This window comes from Lactuca virosa, chromosome 1 (assembly GCF_052849685.1).
Source record: "Lactuca virosa cultivar CGN04683 chromosome 1, Lactuca_virosa_CGN04683_v6, whole genome shotgun sequence".
NCBI classification, from domain to species: domain Eukaryota; kingdom Viridiplantae; phylum Streptophyta; class Magnoliopsida; order Asterales; family Asteraceae; genus Lactuca; species Lactuca virosa.
Window position 1 is genome coordinate 100829846 of NC_136426.1, and position 15466 is coordinate 100845311.

General features: G+C 35.3%; 1 protein-coding gene across 1 annotated transcript; it reads right to left on the reverse strand.

Annotated features, from left to right (window-relative positions):
* Window positions 1-313: 313 nt before the first annotated feature.
* On the reverse strand, window positions 314-4172 carry LOC145118209 (lipoxygenase 2, chloroplastic-like). The gene is made up of 9 exons (XM_079054183.1): window positions 3797-4172; window positions 3053-3297; window positions 2716-2956; window positions 2305-2622; window positions 2127-2212; window positions 1929-2039; window positions 1545-1846; window positions 1150-1416; window positions 314-1073 (listed from the first exon to the last, which is right to left on the reverse strand). The coding sequence occupies exons 1-9, from the start codon at window positions 4170-4172 to the stop codon at window positions 314-316; spliced, it is 2706 nt and encodes a 901-aa protein (XP_078910309.1).
* Window positions 4173-15466: the final 11294 nt, after the last annotated feature.

The following is a 15466-nucleotide window of genomic DNA, read 5'->3' on the forward strand; positions in this document are numbered from 1 at the left end:
TTTGGGTGTTTGCTTGTTTGTGTTCCGTCCAATTGCTAGTGTAGAACCCTAAACACCATCAATATATGAGCTTGAATACATATTTTACGTGTCATTGATCAAGACTAACTGGATTATTCTTAGAACCAAGATTCTTTTATTTCACATTACGTAATTTCCAACTACTAGTGTTGGTAACAACAATACTTAACAACACCATATGTTGTTAACGACACACCAAAAAAACACAACAACCTACTTAGTGATCTTATTAATGTAGCATCAGACCATATATTGATCTTGAAAGGCTTTATTGCAGCTGGAAACGACTGAACTAGATGGAGACGCTGTTTGGAACACCTTTTCCGGTAACACCAGCTTCAGAAAAAGGCTTGAGAAGCTGGTATGGAACTAACCCTGCACCACTTCGGTTCCTTAAATTGTGATCGGCATTCCTTGAATCTATGATGACTTCCATTTCATTAATTCTTGCACGAAACTCTTCATATGCTTTCTTTATAGCTGGCTCTGCCTCAAATGGCCCTTCTACAGTTTTACCAATATACTCCTCATCAGTGGAATGAGTTGATAAAACATCTAGAATCGCCATGACTATGGTTGCTTGCTTTTTGGAAGGGAAGCATTTCAACAACGCATCCTCAGGTCGATTTAAGAATATCTGCCACTCTTTATCTGTTGGGTCATCGTTAGGCATTTTGGTTCTGGCGATGGTTGGTCGGTTTGGGAAATAACCAGCAAAATCATATTGTCCGAAGTTCACAGCTGAATGGTGGCCGGAAGCCACCCATATGATCGTTGATACGATTCCAATCAAATCATCTTGGGTTTTGAGTTGTGGCCACCATGATTCGTCCTTCTTGTCTCCATGTCCAACTGTTCGAATTTCATTCCACCATGCTTGAAGCTCTTCATCAGATTCTACGAGGCTTGCTTTTGGGTAGTAGTTGTTGACAAAAGATGTAACCCACTGCTTGATGGCATCCCAAAGGATTAGACCGTCGTTTGCATATGGATAGTCCTCGATTGTTAGCTTCAAACCATGTGGTGCAGTTTCATCTTCAACAGCCATTCCCCTATAAAATATAAACATATAGATAAAGAGACTGCGTCGGATAAAATTAGTTGCATAAATTAAGTTAGGAAATGCACCTGCTAATCAGGTCAGCTGGGAGTGCCTCATGATCAAAACGCCACAACAGATCGTAGGCGTCAGAGCAAAGTTGCATACAATATTTTCCAGGAGAGAATGTTGACTCTATAATACCACCGGCATTAATGAGAGATTGTCGAGCTAGGGCGTTGATTTTCAGGGTGTACCGAAAATGAGGGTGGAGTAGTCGTGCAATAGGATGTATTTGGCTAAGATTACGATGGGTGGCAATTATGTAAGGCTCAATGGCACAATGAGTTCTTAGCCTGCAACGCAAATCAAATCATGATCATGATCAGCTCATCTATGAATTAATGTGATCTAGTTGGGGGAAAACATACAAACATGTGTAAATTAAGCATTAGCTCAAGGAAAATGGGAACCAATTAGTTACCAATGACTAACAAGCTGGTGAACACCAGAATCATGAGAAAGGACATGAGCCTTGGCTAGCTTCCAGAGCCATGAACCGGTTGCACCCAAAGAAGGTGTGTAGACATGCTTCCACTGTGGTTGCCATTCTGATGATGGACGAGTCAACTCTATGGCAACTGGGGTCAACGTTCCAGCAGGAGTAAGGAACATTAAAGTCCTTGAACCATATAGAGTTACCCCTTCAAGATCTCTTGTTTTGCTTACGTAGGGCAATAGCAGATCATGGTAATCCAACATGAACAGTTTCTTTTGTGCCAAAGCCTGCAACAACATGATTGATTTTTCAACATCAATCAATGGCGTTGTATATATTTAATTTTGGCCTTCTGGTTTCATTAATTACCTCATCAAATGTCATGAAACCTTTAATTTCTCGCTCTACAATCTCCTTGGTGATTGCTGATTCAGGTGGCCCATAGACTTTTGGGTCTAATTTACTTATCAATGGCCATTCCTACACACAACATGTACACACTCACGTTATAATATTTTCCTTGCTAATTTATGCAAAAACATAATTTGTTGTGTTATATATTTATACCGTAACCAACTGTAGGCTACATGGATTAAGACCAGCAAGCATTTGTCGACTGAATTCATCATCACGGAGCCAAAAGAACGTGTCCCCTGCAATGTGTAGAAAAGCTTTATATGTACGAATCCGATCACAAATAACTTAATAAAAAGATTACGTAATGAATGCATGCATGCTAGCTTACTGCGGACGGTTTCAGGTGGATCAAACTTGATAAGGTCATCTGCGGCATCAGCAACCTCATGAATAAGTCTAGGCAAAACACTTGCAACTTCTTTATCACTACCATTAATAAGAACTCCTTCGTCGAAAAGCTCGTCTATGTCCTCGAATAAAAGAAAGTCTTCGTCTTTTCCTGTCAAAGCCGTGCCTATGCGGGGTATAACAGAAAGGAGCAAATTATACAATGTCCTCGCTCCAAATGATACCGACTTTATCTCTGAAAAATCTTCATCGATTGGTACATAAAACGGGTCTGAAGATCTTGTCTCCGTCAACGGATCTGTTATTCAACATGGATTGTTCAGCAAATTAATTTTAAGTCAACTTTAATTGCAAACAACTATCTTAGATATATTGCTTTCGTTATATGAACCTGTGGAAGACATTTTCCGACCAGTACGGCAGCGCCTAGGGTAAGGAAATTTCTTGCCACCGAGCACCGGCCGTGCTAGATCGGAGCTCTTATTGTCGGGATCCCCAAGGTCGTTGTATACATCGTAATCGTAAATCCTCTCGAAAGCTTTACGCTCTCCTTGACCAGTGCCTCGAATGAACTCCAAATCTTTCTTTCTCAGCGACTTGAGGGCTTCTGGCGTTTCCGACGGCAGGTAACACTGTACAAATTACAAATAGATTAATAAGAAGGGTTATTAATGGCTGCCACCACCACGAACTGCTAATAAACATGAGTATACGGACAGTTATATAACCTTGTCGGCGAAGAAGATCCTCCTCTGGGGGTTATCATGACTTGAATGAACCCAAGAATTACATGTGAAAGTAACTTTGTCAGAGAGTTCAATTTTCTGTATATATATCTTGTTGCGGTAGTCATTCTCAACCAGCACAGCTCCGATCTCCCCAAAATCATCAGGGACGTCAAACTCGAAGGTGTATTGCCCACCAAAAGTATCATAAGGTGCTTTCGTTTTCACCCTCTTCGGCTCACCTTTCGCTGTATAAAAATCAACTCCAATTTTTATACCATATTCTTAAAATAAAAATTATCTTAACCTTCATATATTGCCATTGGGTTTTAAGTCTCCAGCTATCTTTTGATGTACTCTCTCTGGATTCCAAACATAAGTGATATATGAAATCGAACCGAAGTAGAGAGCATTATCTACTGGCATAATATATGTATTGTACACATGCATGGTATTGGTACGTAAGATATATATATATATATATATATATATATATATATATATATATATATATATATATATATATATATATATATATATATATATATATATATATATATATATATAGTAGTATTACATTAAAACCAAATATATAACTATTAAAGTTCTAGTCAGATATTTTAGGTGGCAAATGCTATATGCCTGTAATGGAAAAATATAAAAATAAAGTTACCAAACTCTACGTATCGTATTTTGAATTTGAATTTCACACAGCATTTCCTGACTGTAAAAAGTAGGTATACGTACAATCAAGGTCTTTAGAAACGAACTCGAGCAACACATACGTCCATATGAAACTGACAGCATCGTCAAGAAGGCGGCTAGGTGTTACACTGAAGAGGTAGGTTGATTTGGTGTGGATGACACCACTGACTTTGGTGATATTAGCAAGAAAAGGATTTTTTATGGCTTTTATTTTACCAGCTGCTGAGGTAGGTCGAGTGCTACGACTATGTGTGGCATTGAATTTCTTTGTGGTTGTCGGCAGGAGGAGAATGGTGGTGGGGGAGTAGGCGGAGGAGGAGGAATGGTGGGTGGCGTCAAGGTCTCTAGCTAGGAAGGGCTTTTGCAGTGTGAATAAGTTATGGAAAGAGTGAGATTGGTTGATCTGAGAATTAAACATGTTTTTGTTTTTTGGTTGTGTGAGTTTAGAGTTGGAAGATCACCCTCTATTTATACTAAAAAATTGTTACTTTCTTAAACCGATTATTTTTTATTGTATGTTTGTTTCTTTGTTTTCTTAACGGTAAATTTAACTTTTTATTAAACTATTTTTAATTCTATCTAGGTTTTAGACGGAATTTGAACCTTGGATCTCATAAAAGTTAAATAACACTTGATACTACCGGTAGAAGCTCTCGTCTTGAATTAATTTAATGATAGGTTTGATTTCATAATTGCTCCTATTAATTATTTTTGTCATTTTAATATTTTAAATATTTTTTTGTTTGATGGACCTTAACCTAATGTTGATCTTTTGTAAATATTATTAGAAAACTTTTTTAAATATTATTAGAATATTTTATTACAAAGTCTCTGTAGTTTAACCTTTCAATTATATATATATATATATATATATATATATATATATATATATATATATATATATATATATATATATATATATATATATATATATATATTTTAAATATTTTTTTGTTTGATGGACCTTAACCTAATGTTGATCTTTTGTAAATATTATTAGAAAACTTTTTTAAATATTATTAGAATATTTTATTACAAAGTCTCTGTAGTTTAACCTTTCAATTATATATATATATATATATATATATATATATATATATATATATATATATATATATATATATATATATATATATATAGAGAGAGAGAGAGAGAGAATTAGGTTAATATGTGGATCGACAATTATTGTTTGGATGTAGGGATTAGTGTGGACCCATCATTTTAAAATATTAATTTTGGTAAATAAATAATTAAATCATCAATCCCTTTTATTTAGGTAATTAGTTTAATGATTTAAAACCCTACCCTCATCAAGAAAACATCGACCTGTTCCTGCGTTCTTAAATTCCCCATCTCAGCCACCACCAAACTTCATATGATTGAAAGCCCTTCCCCACAAACCTACCATCGCACCATCGGTTCTCACCATCATCGGTTCTCTAAAGGTCTCACCGGTAAAATCAGCACAACCGCTACCATCTTCCGTCACTGTTTTTTCAAGGAGTCGTCACCAAACCCTTGATGGGGATATTTTGTTTCGGAGAAAATACGAAGGTATTTTGCTGCTATTAGATTCTATTGTTGTTGCATCTTCCTTCCCTGTCACCTGCTCTGAATAGAAATCAGTAATATTTTTTTCTTTACTGCAAGTGTTTCTTTTCTTTCTTTTTCCTGTTGAAATTGGTAATTTTTCATCTCTTTACTAAAATGTTCTGATCGTGTTCAATTTTTATGAAACATCCAAAAAAATACAAGCCAAAAATTTCGTTTGAAAACATTACTAAAACCATAATATCCAATATCATATAAGAAAAACCATAAGTCGTGTGTCTCAAAATGTCATAAAATATGTCTCATATCACAACTGATGTCAAATCATGTCAAAAATATCAGAGTCTAACTCCCAGGCTAAAACTGTGGTGTGTGTCATGCCATCATACCGAACCCTTCCCCTTGCTAGCTGAAGTACCTGAAACCAAAACTGAAACTGTAAGCACGAAGCTTAGTGAGCTCCCCCAAACTACCACATACCATACAATAACATATAAAGCACATATTGGGTCTTGCCCACTGCATCAGACTGAAGTCTGGAACTAACTAGGGCCTTGCCCTCTGCATTGGACCGAAGTCCGGAACTGACTAGGGCCTTGCCATCTGCATCGGACCGAAGTCCGTAACTGACTAGGGCCTTTCCCTCTGCATCAGACCGAAGTCCGGAACTGACTAGGGCCTTGCCCACTGCATCGGACCGAAGTCCGGAACTAACTAGGGCCTTGCCCACTGCATCGGACCGAAGTCCGGAACTGACTGAACATAGCATAACATAACCATAACATATAACAAATACTCATATATTGCATATTGCATCGGACCGCAGTCCGGAACACATAACACATAGACATGCCTGAATCACAAAGACATCAAGCATACTGAACTACTTCTCGGGACCACCCCGGCATCGGACCGCAGTCCGGAACTACTGCTATCTAAACGGGCCGACATTGTAGCCGTAGACCCATTTCTACTGGAAGGAAACTCACCTCGCAAGGCTAACTGCTGAAATGCTGATCGGGAACTGTCTGACTGCTGCTCCGGCAACTCCCCGGCTACAATTTCCACAAAGACACTTAGTCACACACTGATACTAATCTTAGGGTAAGTGACTATTTTACCCCTGGCCAAAGTCATCATCCTGGTCAAAGTCAACTACCAGTTGACCTGACTCGCCGAGTTGGGACGCCAACTCGTCGAGTCCCTATCCTTTCTTCTATTCCCCAACCCGACTCTACTCGTCGAGTTTAGCAAAGACTTGACGAGTTATCCTTCTATAATAACATCGAGTCAACCTTCATCTGACTCGCCGAGTTGTATGAACAACTCGTCGAGTCCTTCTTCATCATATGAACACGTCCAGTCTACGACTCGTCGAGTTGTATGAACAACTCGTCGAGTCTATTCTTGTGGGTAAGAAGATTGCCTTGGACTCGCCGAGTGTGTTCTTACACTCGTCGAGTCCCATGGTTTCCAGATTATGGTTAAATCTTAAAACGTCGAAACACTCCTTGAGACCTTTCTAAACCTCTGCTAACACTCAACTGGGCTCCTTTGAACCACAACAGATTGGGGACTCAAGCCCTGGACTCGCCGAGTTCCAAGAACAACTCGTCGAGTCGCCCATTGTCCACGTCTATAACTCGATTTCGGATGTAAAATCCTTATCCAAAAGGTAGATCTAGGCTTCTAAGGTCGATCTAACACGTAAAGTTATGAACTTTACGTGCATGCATGGAAGTATACGCTTTAAGGACCCAAAAAGAAGTCCAAAGAGGTGCATGGGCTAATATGGCCATAAAGCTTGCATCTTTATGCCATGAAATTGGTTCTAGAGTCTAGATATGAAGGTGAATCGACTTGGGACGTCCAAGTCTTAAGGATCAAGCTTATTGACCCCAAAACTCCATAAAGGGGCAAAGGAGAAAATCTATAAAACCACAAGTCAAGTTTTGAGCTTGATTACCTGAAAGTGAAAAGAAACTGATGTTGCTCCTGGATCTAGTCCTTCTCCCTTGATCCTTCTTCCTTCCAACACTTCTACTAGATACACAATGCACCAAAAACCCTCCAAGTCACTAAGTAAGCTCAAGTTTGCCAAAAGGCAATTAGGGTTTCGAAAGAAATGCTCTGGAGGTGATGGAGGCTGGACCTGGAGCTCATAATGTTGTTTAAATAAGGTGAAAACCCTTTAATTAGGGTTTCATCCAGACTGGCCTACTCGTCGAGTCCAAGCGCAGACTCGGCGAGTAGATTACTTAAATCCGTGTCCCAACCTCGCATCTACTCGACGAGTTAGGGTTGCCACTCGTCGAGTCACTAATACAAATGGTATAAAAGTAGATCAAATACGTACCAGAAACGGGGCGTTACATTTTACTTTGAAATGTATTTTTTATCTCATTTTCCTATTGAAAGTGGTGATTTTGTTCGTCTTTTATTATTGAAATTGTCCTTATTGTCTTCATTTTTTTTGAATCTATTAAATGGCAGATCATAAGTTAAATTGGTGGTTTTCTTGTATTGGAGCTATAATTCCACATACATTGATGTAGTTTTTGTGGTTTTTTTCATCATGTTTCTACTCTTCATAGAGACATTCTGCTTGGACTGATCAAATTGACGATATGTTTTGAAGGCAATAATTGTGTAGCATGTGTAATGAAAAGTACAATTCTCTGATGTTACCAACAGTAAAATACAGTTCCCTGATGCTACCAACAGTAAAATACATCTAATCCAACAAGAGTATATATGGTTGACATGTTTAGCTTGTAAACTTAAACTCGTATGTCTTATTGTTGCTAGATATAGCAGTTCTTGAAAAATAAAATCTTTAAAGATGAGTTGGTAATATTCCTTCACAAACTGTCATCTAGAAAATATCTAAAATTGAAAGATGGACATCCATATAGAGAATCAATGCAAAAACTTCCTAACATACTTTGTCTTTTCATTTTGCAGGAATTCTTGTAACAATTATTTTTTATTTCAAACAGATGTAGATAAACTCAATTCTATAGCCCAGTAAAGAAGATCAAGTTTATACTGTTATACATTTTACATTTTCTAGAGACATACGTCAAGAATATGTTATACATTCTTTAAGAATACCTTCCATTCTTTTAAAAAAATCAGTGTTGCAGAAATCGGCATTGGCGACCGATTAATCGACGATTAATCGCTTGGCGGCCTCGAACCGATTACGATTAAGGTGTTTGGCGGAAATTGGTCAAAATCGGTCAAACTCGGGCTTGGCGGTCCTTGGCGGCCTTGGCGGTCCTCGGCGGTCATAGGCGAGAAATATTTAAAAAATTCAAAAAAAAAATAATTTTCAAATATTACACCAAAATTCTAAAATTTTAAATTTTTAAGCTTTCAAATTTTAAAATATTATACTAAAATTTTTAAAATTTCAAAATATTAAAGTTTAAAATTTTCAAATACTTAATTTTATAGGAAATATTAATTTTTTAAATAATTTTATTAATAATTTAGGGTCCCCGATTAATCGCCGATTACTCCCCGCCGAGTCTGATTAATCGCTTATTTTCAGTCGACCGCCGAGCTACCGTCGAGCGATTTTTACAACCTTGAAAAAAATACATCACATTCTGTAAGAATATTGCATATTCTTTAAGAATTCTAATTCTTTTGATATATTTTTCCAATAAGAATGATTTTGATTCTTCATTCTTTATTTTGATGTTGCTGTAATTATTCATTATTATATTGTCCTCGCATCAAATGAAGAGTTTTCTTTTAAGAATTGTTTCAAATTTAGAAAAAATTTATTCGGTTGTTTTTGTAATTCTTTTAGAATTGTGTTTTGTTTGAAAGAATATTTATAAATATTCTTTAAGAATGCTCTTCAATTTGAAATTATGTTCTTGGAGGGGACCGGAAAAATATACAAGTACTCTTTAAGTATTATAAATAATAATTAATATAATTAATTTGATTTGGATAAGTTTCTTAAATTTATGGATTTGACTAATTAATTGCCTAAAATAATGATATAAAAAAATGTATATTACTCTAAAATGTTTGGTCTAGAATTATCCTTACGTCCACACAATAGATGTCAACCACATTATAACCTACCCTATATATATATATATATATATATATATATATATATATATATATATATATATATATATATATATATATATATATATATATATATATATATATAAAAGTGAGAAATCAATAGAAAATACATAATTAAGGTTAATTTATCACATCCAATAAAAATATGACATGAGTCCTTTTAGAGTAAATTAGACAAATGGTCCTTGTTGTTTGAAATAATGATGTTGATCAGTCCCTAACCTTGTTTTTATTAAAAAAAAATACAAAGTAAACATTACTTTTATCACCCCCTCCCCCCTCCTTCAAAGCCATGGCAGCTACCACCGTCCACCGTAACCAAAACCTTATCGCCCTTCATAATCGGACAGTCACTGTCAATTTGCACCATCAACCACAACCATCCACCATCGTCAACCACTACCAATCACTGACTCAAAATCATATCCAATGTTGAAATTAAGCCTTAAACCTAAAATCGAATTCATATCTGAAAAATCAAAATTAAACTTCAAACCTCATACCAGAAAATCAAAACGACATTTATAATCAAACATCAAAAGAATATATGATATCAACCCTCGAATACAAAACCTTAAGAAACCTCAAAATCAAACCCAAACTCGAAATCCTCAAGGGAATCATTCGTTTAAATCACATCCATATCTCACTGCCTATTATCGAATTCGTGATTAGAAATCTCGGAGGCAATGAGTCTCCGATTAAACCTCATGTGGGTTTGATTTTAAGATTCACTTCCGATAAACCACATATTAAACTTCAGAAACCTCATGTGAAGAAATCAAAATCAAAATCCAAATGTAGATCTTCCGACGGTGGCGAATGTGGTTGTCGGTGGTGATGAAACCGGATTTCAAATACGATTGTTGATAGTGGTAATCTTGATGAACGACGCCAATTGTGATGAAACAAGATTCACAAGATTTCGAACAAGTACACATGATGGCTTTGAGAAATCCGCCAAAGTGAGAAATCAATTGATGAAGAAATGGTTGTGGGTTGAAACGCGAAAGTGACGACGGTTCGTGTTTGGGGTTAAAGTCTTTAAAGCAAAACCCTAGCAAAGTTCGTCTAAATGCTTGCTAATCCGTCCACTGAACTCGATTTAGGATATAGATGGTAATTCATGAAATGATCGGATTAGCAGTGGGCGACGAAAATCGGCGGCGTAGAGCATTTCGGCGACTGTGGTTGGGATGTGGGTTTCTGGTGGAGGGTGGAGGGTGGAGGGAAGAGAATTCCGATTGTGGTGGGTCGTGGGTGGCGGAGGTTTATGAGAATGATGATATTGACGTAAAAGAGAATAAAAGGGAGAAGGGTAAAGGTCGGCTCTTGGTGGGGGTAGGGTGTTGGATATGGGGTAGTTTATTTAGTGAGTGTTAAATACGTAAATCTAACAAAATTATAAGGACAATTTTTGTAATTTAAATTACTTCTAAAATACATGACATATATAAATAAAGAAAGGGACATGTGTTCTTATATGATTAGTAGTAACTAGTTAACCCTAGTATTCATTTTCTAATGATCTTTCTATTATATATATATATATATATATATATATATATATATATATATATATATATATATATATACTACACTACAAGAAATGGGGGCATTAGCGGCGAGGCCTTTAGCGGCGACACAGGGTATTAGCGACGACATGTAACACGTCCATTACATGTCGCCACTAATACCCGGCGTCGCCGCTAATGGCGATCCGCGTCAAATGAGCCCCATCCGTCCGTTTTCCATTTAATTTGAGGGTCGTAAAAAACACACATATTTTTCCCTCCAGGTGTCGCCGCTAATACGCAAACGTCGCCGCTAATGCCCCATTTCTTGTAGTGCTACTACTATGATACCTGCGCGATGCAGCGACGACGAATAATTCCTTTTAGCTTATAATTACCAAATGACGAAAAATTCCTAAACGGCGATTACTTTCCTTTTGGCAAGCAAATAATAGTTGAATATGTGTTTTCACGGTCGCTGATTAATTAGTTTCTGAGAGGCGGTTAGATTCCTTTCTATATGCATCAAATATATTTATTTCAGTGATACTTAACTCTCAACAATGACGTTCTTCTCTTATTTTAAATATGAGTGTCGCCGCTAAAGTCAAGCGTCGTCGCTAAAACTGTCGTCCCTAAAGGGCGTATTTCTTGTTGTGAAAGTCTTAATTATCCTCATGTTTGATTTATTTAGTGTGATTATTATTATTAAGATGAAAATATTAATGTTAAATGTTGTATATAGGTAAATTGTCAGTTTCATTTACGCAAATAATTTTTTGTCGAGCGTCGTCGCTAAAACTGTCGTCCCTAAAGGGCGTATTTCTTGTTGTGAAAGTCTTAATTATCCTCATGTTTGATTTATTTAGTGTGATTATTATTATTAAGATGAAAATATTAATGTTAAATGTTGTATATAAGTAAATTGTCAGTTTCATTTACGCAAATAATTTTTTGTCGAGGATTAGTTATGCTTTGCACATAATGAATAGTTTTTTTTAACGAATTTTATGTCATTTTATTTGTTAATGAAACTTATTAATTTGTAGTATATTTAATTATACGTTTTTGGACTCTTATTTATATTAACCATAAATATTTTGAATAAACAAATGTATTATGATGATCCATTTATGCAAAAATTCAAAAATCCATCTATTTTAAGAATTTCTCTTTTCTTTTTATTATTATACGACATTTTTTTTAATCCATCATGAATAAAGTTAGATCATCTAACATATAGATACTTATAATATATATAACTGAGATATATATTGTTACATGGGTATAACTCCAAATTTGAAATAAAAAAATAGGTAAAGAAGTTCGTGTTTGTCTGTCAAAAGATGCCTAGTTAATTTTCTTTATGATATGGTTAATAAAAAATATATAGTCAAATCTTATGTAAAACATTATAGTTGCATTGTTTTAGTTTGAATTTATAATTTTATTATATTTAATATAATAACGAAAAAAATTTATAACATATATGGTTTTGTTTTCTGTCGATTAAGTTTTAATACAAGTTTCTATGTCTTAGACTACTATAGCTTGTTATGAAGCAGTGAATTCAACTTACAAAAATAACTCATAAACTTTTCTCACTTATTAACAAATCATTCAAAATTAATTATTTAAGATCAGTCGGTGAGAGTCCAAAATATTGACGTTAAGTGTAAAGTGTGCTCAAATAAAAAAAAATGTTAGTAGACAATAAATTTTTTTCGCTTTCTCTTGCATAGCTTGAAAATACATTACATTAGCTTTATTTTGATAAACCAATAAAATTACTTGTTTGTCCTTTATTTCTCTTGAATTCTAATTAATGGCAAAGAACATCACCATCTCCTGTCCTTTGTTATTTTTATTAATCATATAGACCATGCAGATTTTTGCAACACAAATATTCGGACAAGCACCAACCCATTTTCACAAAACCAAAACTTTAATATATTTGTGTATTTCAAAACATCACCGAGAATTGGATTAAAGTATCCTAACCCATTTTATGGCATGTGTTGGTTCATCCTCAGTTTTTTAAAATATTACTTCATCTATATACATTTGAGAGCACATAGACTTTGACAACTTGAAGCATATGTTTAAATATTTAATCTTCCACCAAAATTTAACCACGTCATGAGCATGCATTATTTTTTTGGATAATCATAATCAACAATAAATCTAACTTTGTCTTTTACCCTTGAATTAAATATCAATCCAAACTCATGCGTTTTTTTAATTGTATAAATATAGTAGAAAAAAGCAATCAAAGTTGGTGACCGTTACTATTCTTCAACTCCATTTCACACTATGATTCAATTCAGGTATTCAACTACTAATTAATTACAAAGATCAGTTATAACTAACAAAATAAATATAAGAGACTAATGAAATATTCATAAAACAAAAGGAAGGATCCCATTTTACAATCTGCACCGTCTAAGTAGAAGTGGAAAAATAAAGATAAGAATTATAATAGAATAATAAGATTAATCCAAAAAACATATATAATAACATGAACAAAACAAATTGATACCCATCTCTCATTTCATACTAGAGTAACGCAATCTTTCATATAATCCAACCTGAAACCAAAAATATAGAAAAATACATATAAACTCATTAGACTTCCAAAATAAAACCGAAATGGGATTACTTATATATGAAATGGATGGAGTTTTTTACACATCTTAAGAGATCTTCATGTTTGACAGAAGTTGAAACGAAAACATGCTCCCCACTTGTTGGCCTACAGAAAGAAAAGATGAAAGCGGTGGAGGTGGTAAAGTACTTGGGGTCGAGAGAGGTAGGAGAAGAGTGAGAAAAAAGTTACACTCGGCTGCTTTGTGTTGCCATAAACACCAGTGAAGTGAAGAACTTGGAGGTGGTCGCAAATATAGAATGGCGGTGAAGGGAACGATGACCGACGGAAATTAGGATTAGGCGGTATTCATGGGAAAAAGACGGCAATAGACATTTTTTTTGGGGAGGGGGGGGGGGGGGGATTTCAAAATTTATTCACAAAAGACAAAAATCCCGGCTATAGACATGCATTCCACGGAGCACCCCTTTACGTGCTCCGCAGATTGAAAAAATACTCCGCGGATCGTTGAATTTTGTACGATATTGTACGGACCACAGAGGCTTCGTAGAGCTACCTCCGCGGACACATTAAACCCTCCGCGGAGTGTTGGTTCTGCCTTTCATTAAATCCTCCGTGTAGCTTGTGACGAGGGTTCTGCGGAGGCTTTAACCTCTCCACAAAATGGTTGGTTACAGGGGTATAGCGACGGTTTTTTGTGATATAAATGATTTTTTGTTCTATTTTCAAAAATCCATTAGTTATAGGGGTGAAAAAAATTTCAAATAAAATATGAGTTTTGTTATTTTATGTACAAGAGATTTTTGGCAGTTAAGTAATAGAATTAACACCTACGTTAGACAAAAGTTTAACAACTTAGGTTTACTACTTCCTCCTAATTTTGACCGACGAATATTGTTTGATTTGGTTAAAACTAAGGCTAATACGTTGAATAGTAATACATCATTGTGATTTCAACACCCGATTCATGGTTATGTTATGAATATTGTAGACGAAGCAGATGTTCATCAACTCAGAAACGTAATGTCTGAAACGAAGGAGATTGTGCATTTATATATGGAGGTGTTTGAGGGATGGGTCGAACAGACAGAAGCGGTTGACAAGATTGTATCATACAATGTTGACAACATTATATTTGATAATGTTGAAGAGTGTCCACAAGAAGAAACTGTTGTAGTGAATACGGTGGAAGAAGAAATTTATATGAGTTTGGAAGACATGGTGACAAAACTTTGTCTGGCGATGAAGAATCAAATGAAGGATGGTCAGAATATGAGTTCACACACGGAAAAAAAAAGCTTCATACATCTTTTACGGTATGCCTCATATACTTGATTGTCCTGATCCGATTCTTAAACCTGGACCATTTGACAGTTTAGGTCCAAATGATGATATGTTTGTTCATCAAAAGTATGTCAAAAAACAACAACTAATATTTGCTTTAAGTCTTAAAGCAACCCCGGAAAAGTTTCAGTTTAAGACTAAACATTCTAACAAAAAGTGTTACAAGGTATATTGTGAAATTGAGAACTGTAGCTGGCGTTTATATGCGAAACGCCTTGATCCGACTGACGAATTTGAACTTAGTGTTGGATTTGGTGTCTAAACCCATAACTATAACTGGGATGTACTTGACCCGATTGTAGCATGGTGCTTTTGGGTTGCCTTCACCAGTACAACTTGATAGGATGGACTTTAGAGAATAAGGTTATTCATGATTTATTAATATATTACAAGTATAATATATTAATATGAAATCATATTATTTAATTAGTATTGATCAAGAATTAATTTTGTGATCAAAATAGACTAATTAAATTTATGGGGATTGATTATGTAAATCAATGATTCTTATAGTGTGGGCCAATGATCCATGATTATGTAAATGGGCTAAACTAATCTATGGATAGTCCATGGAGGTTAAACCCA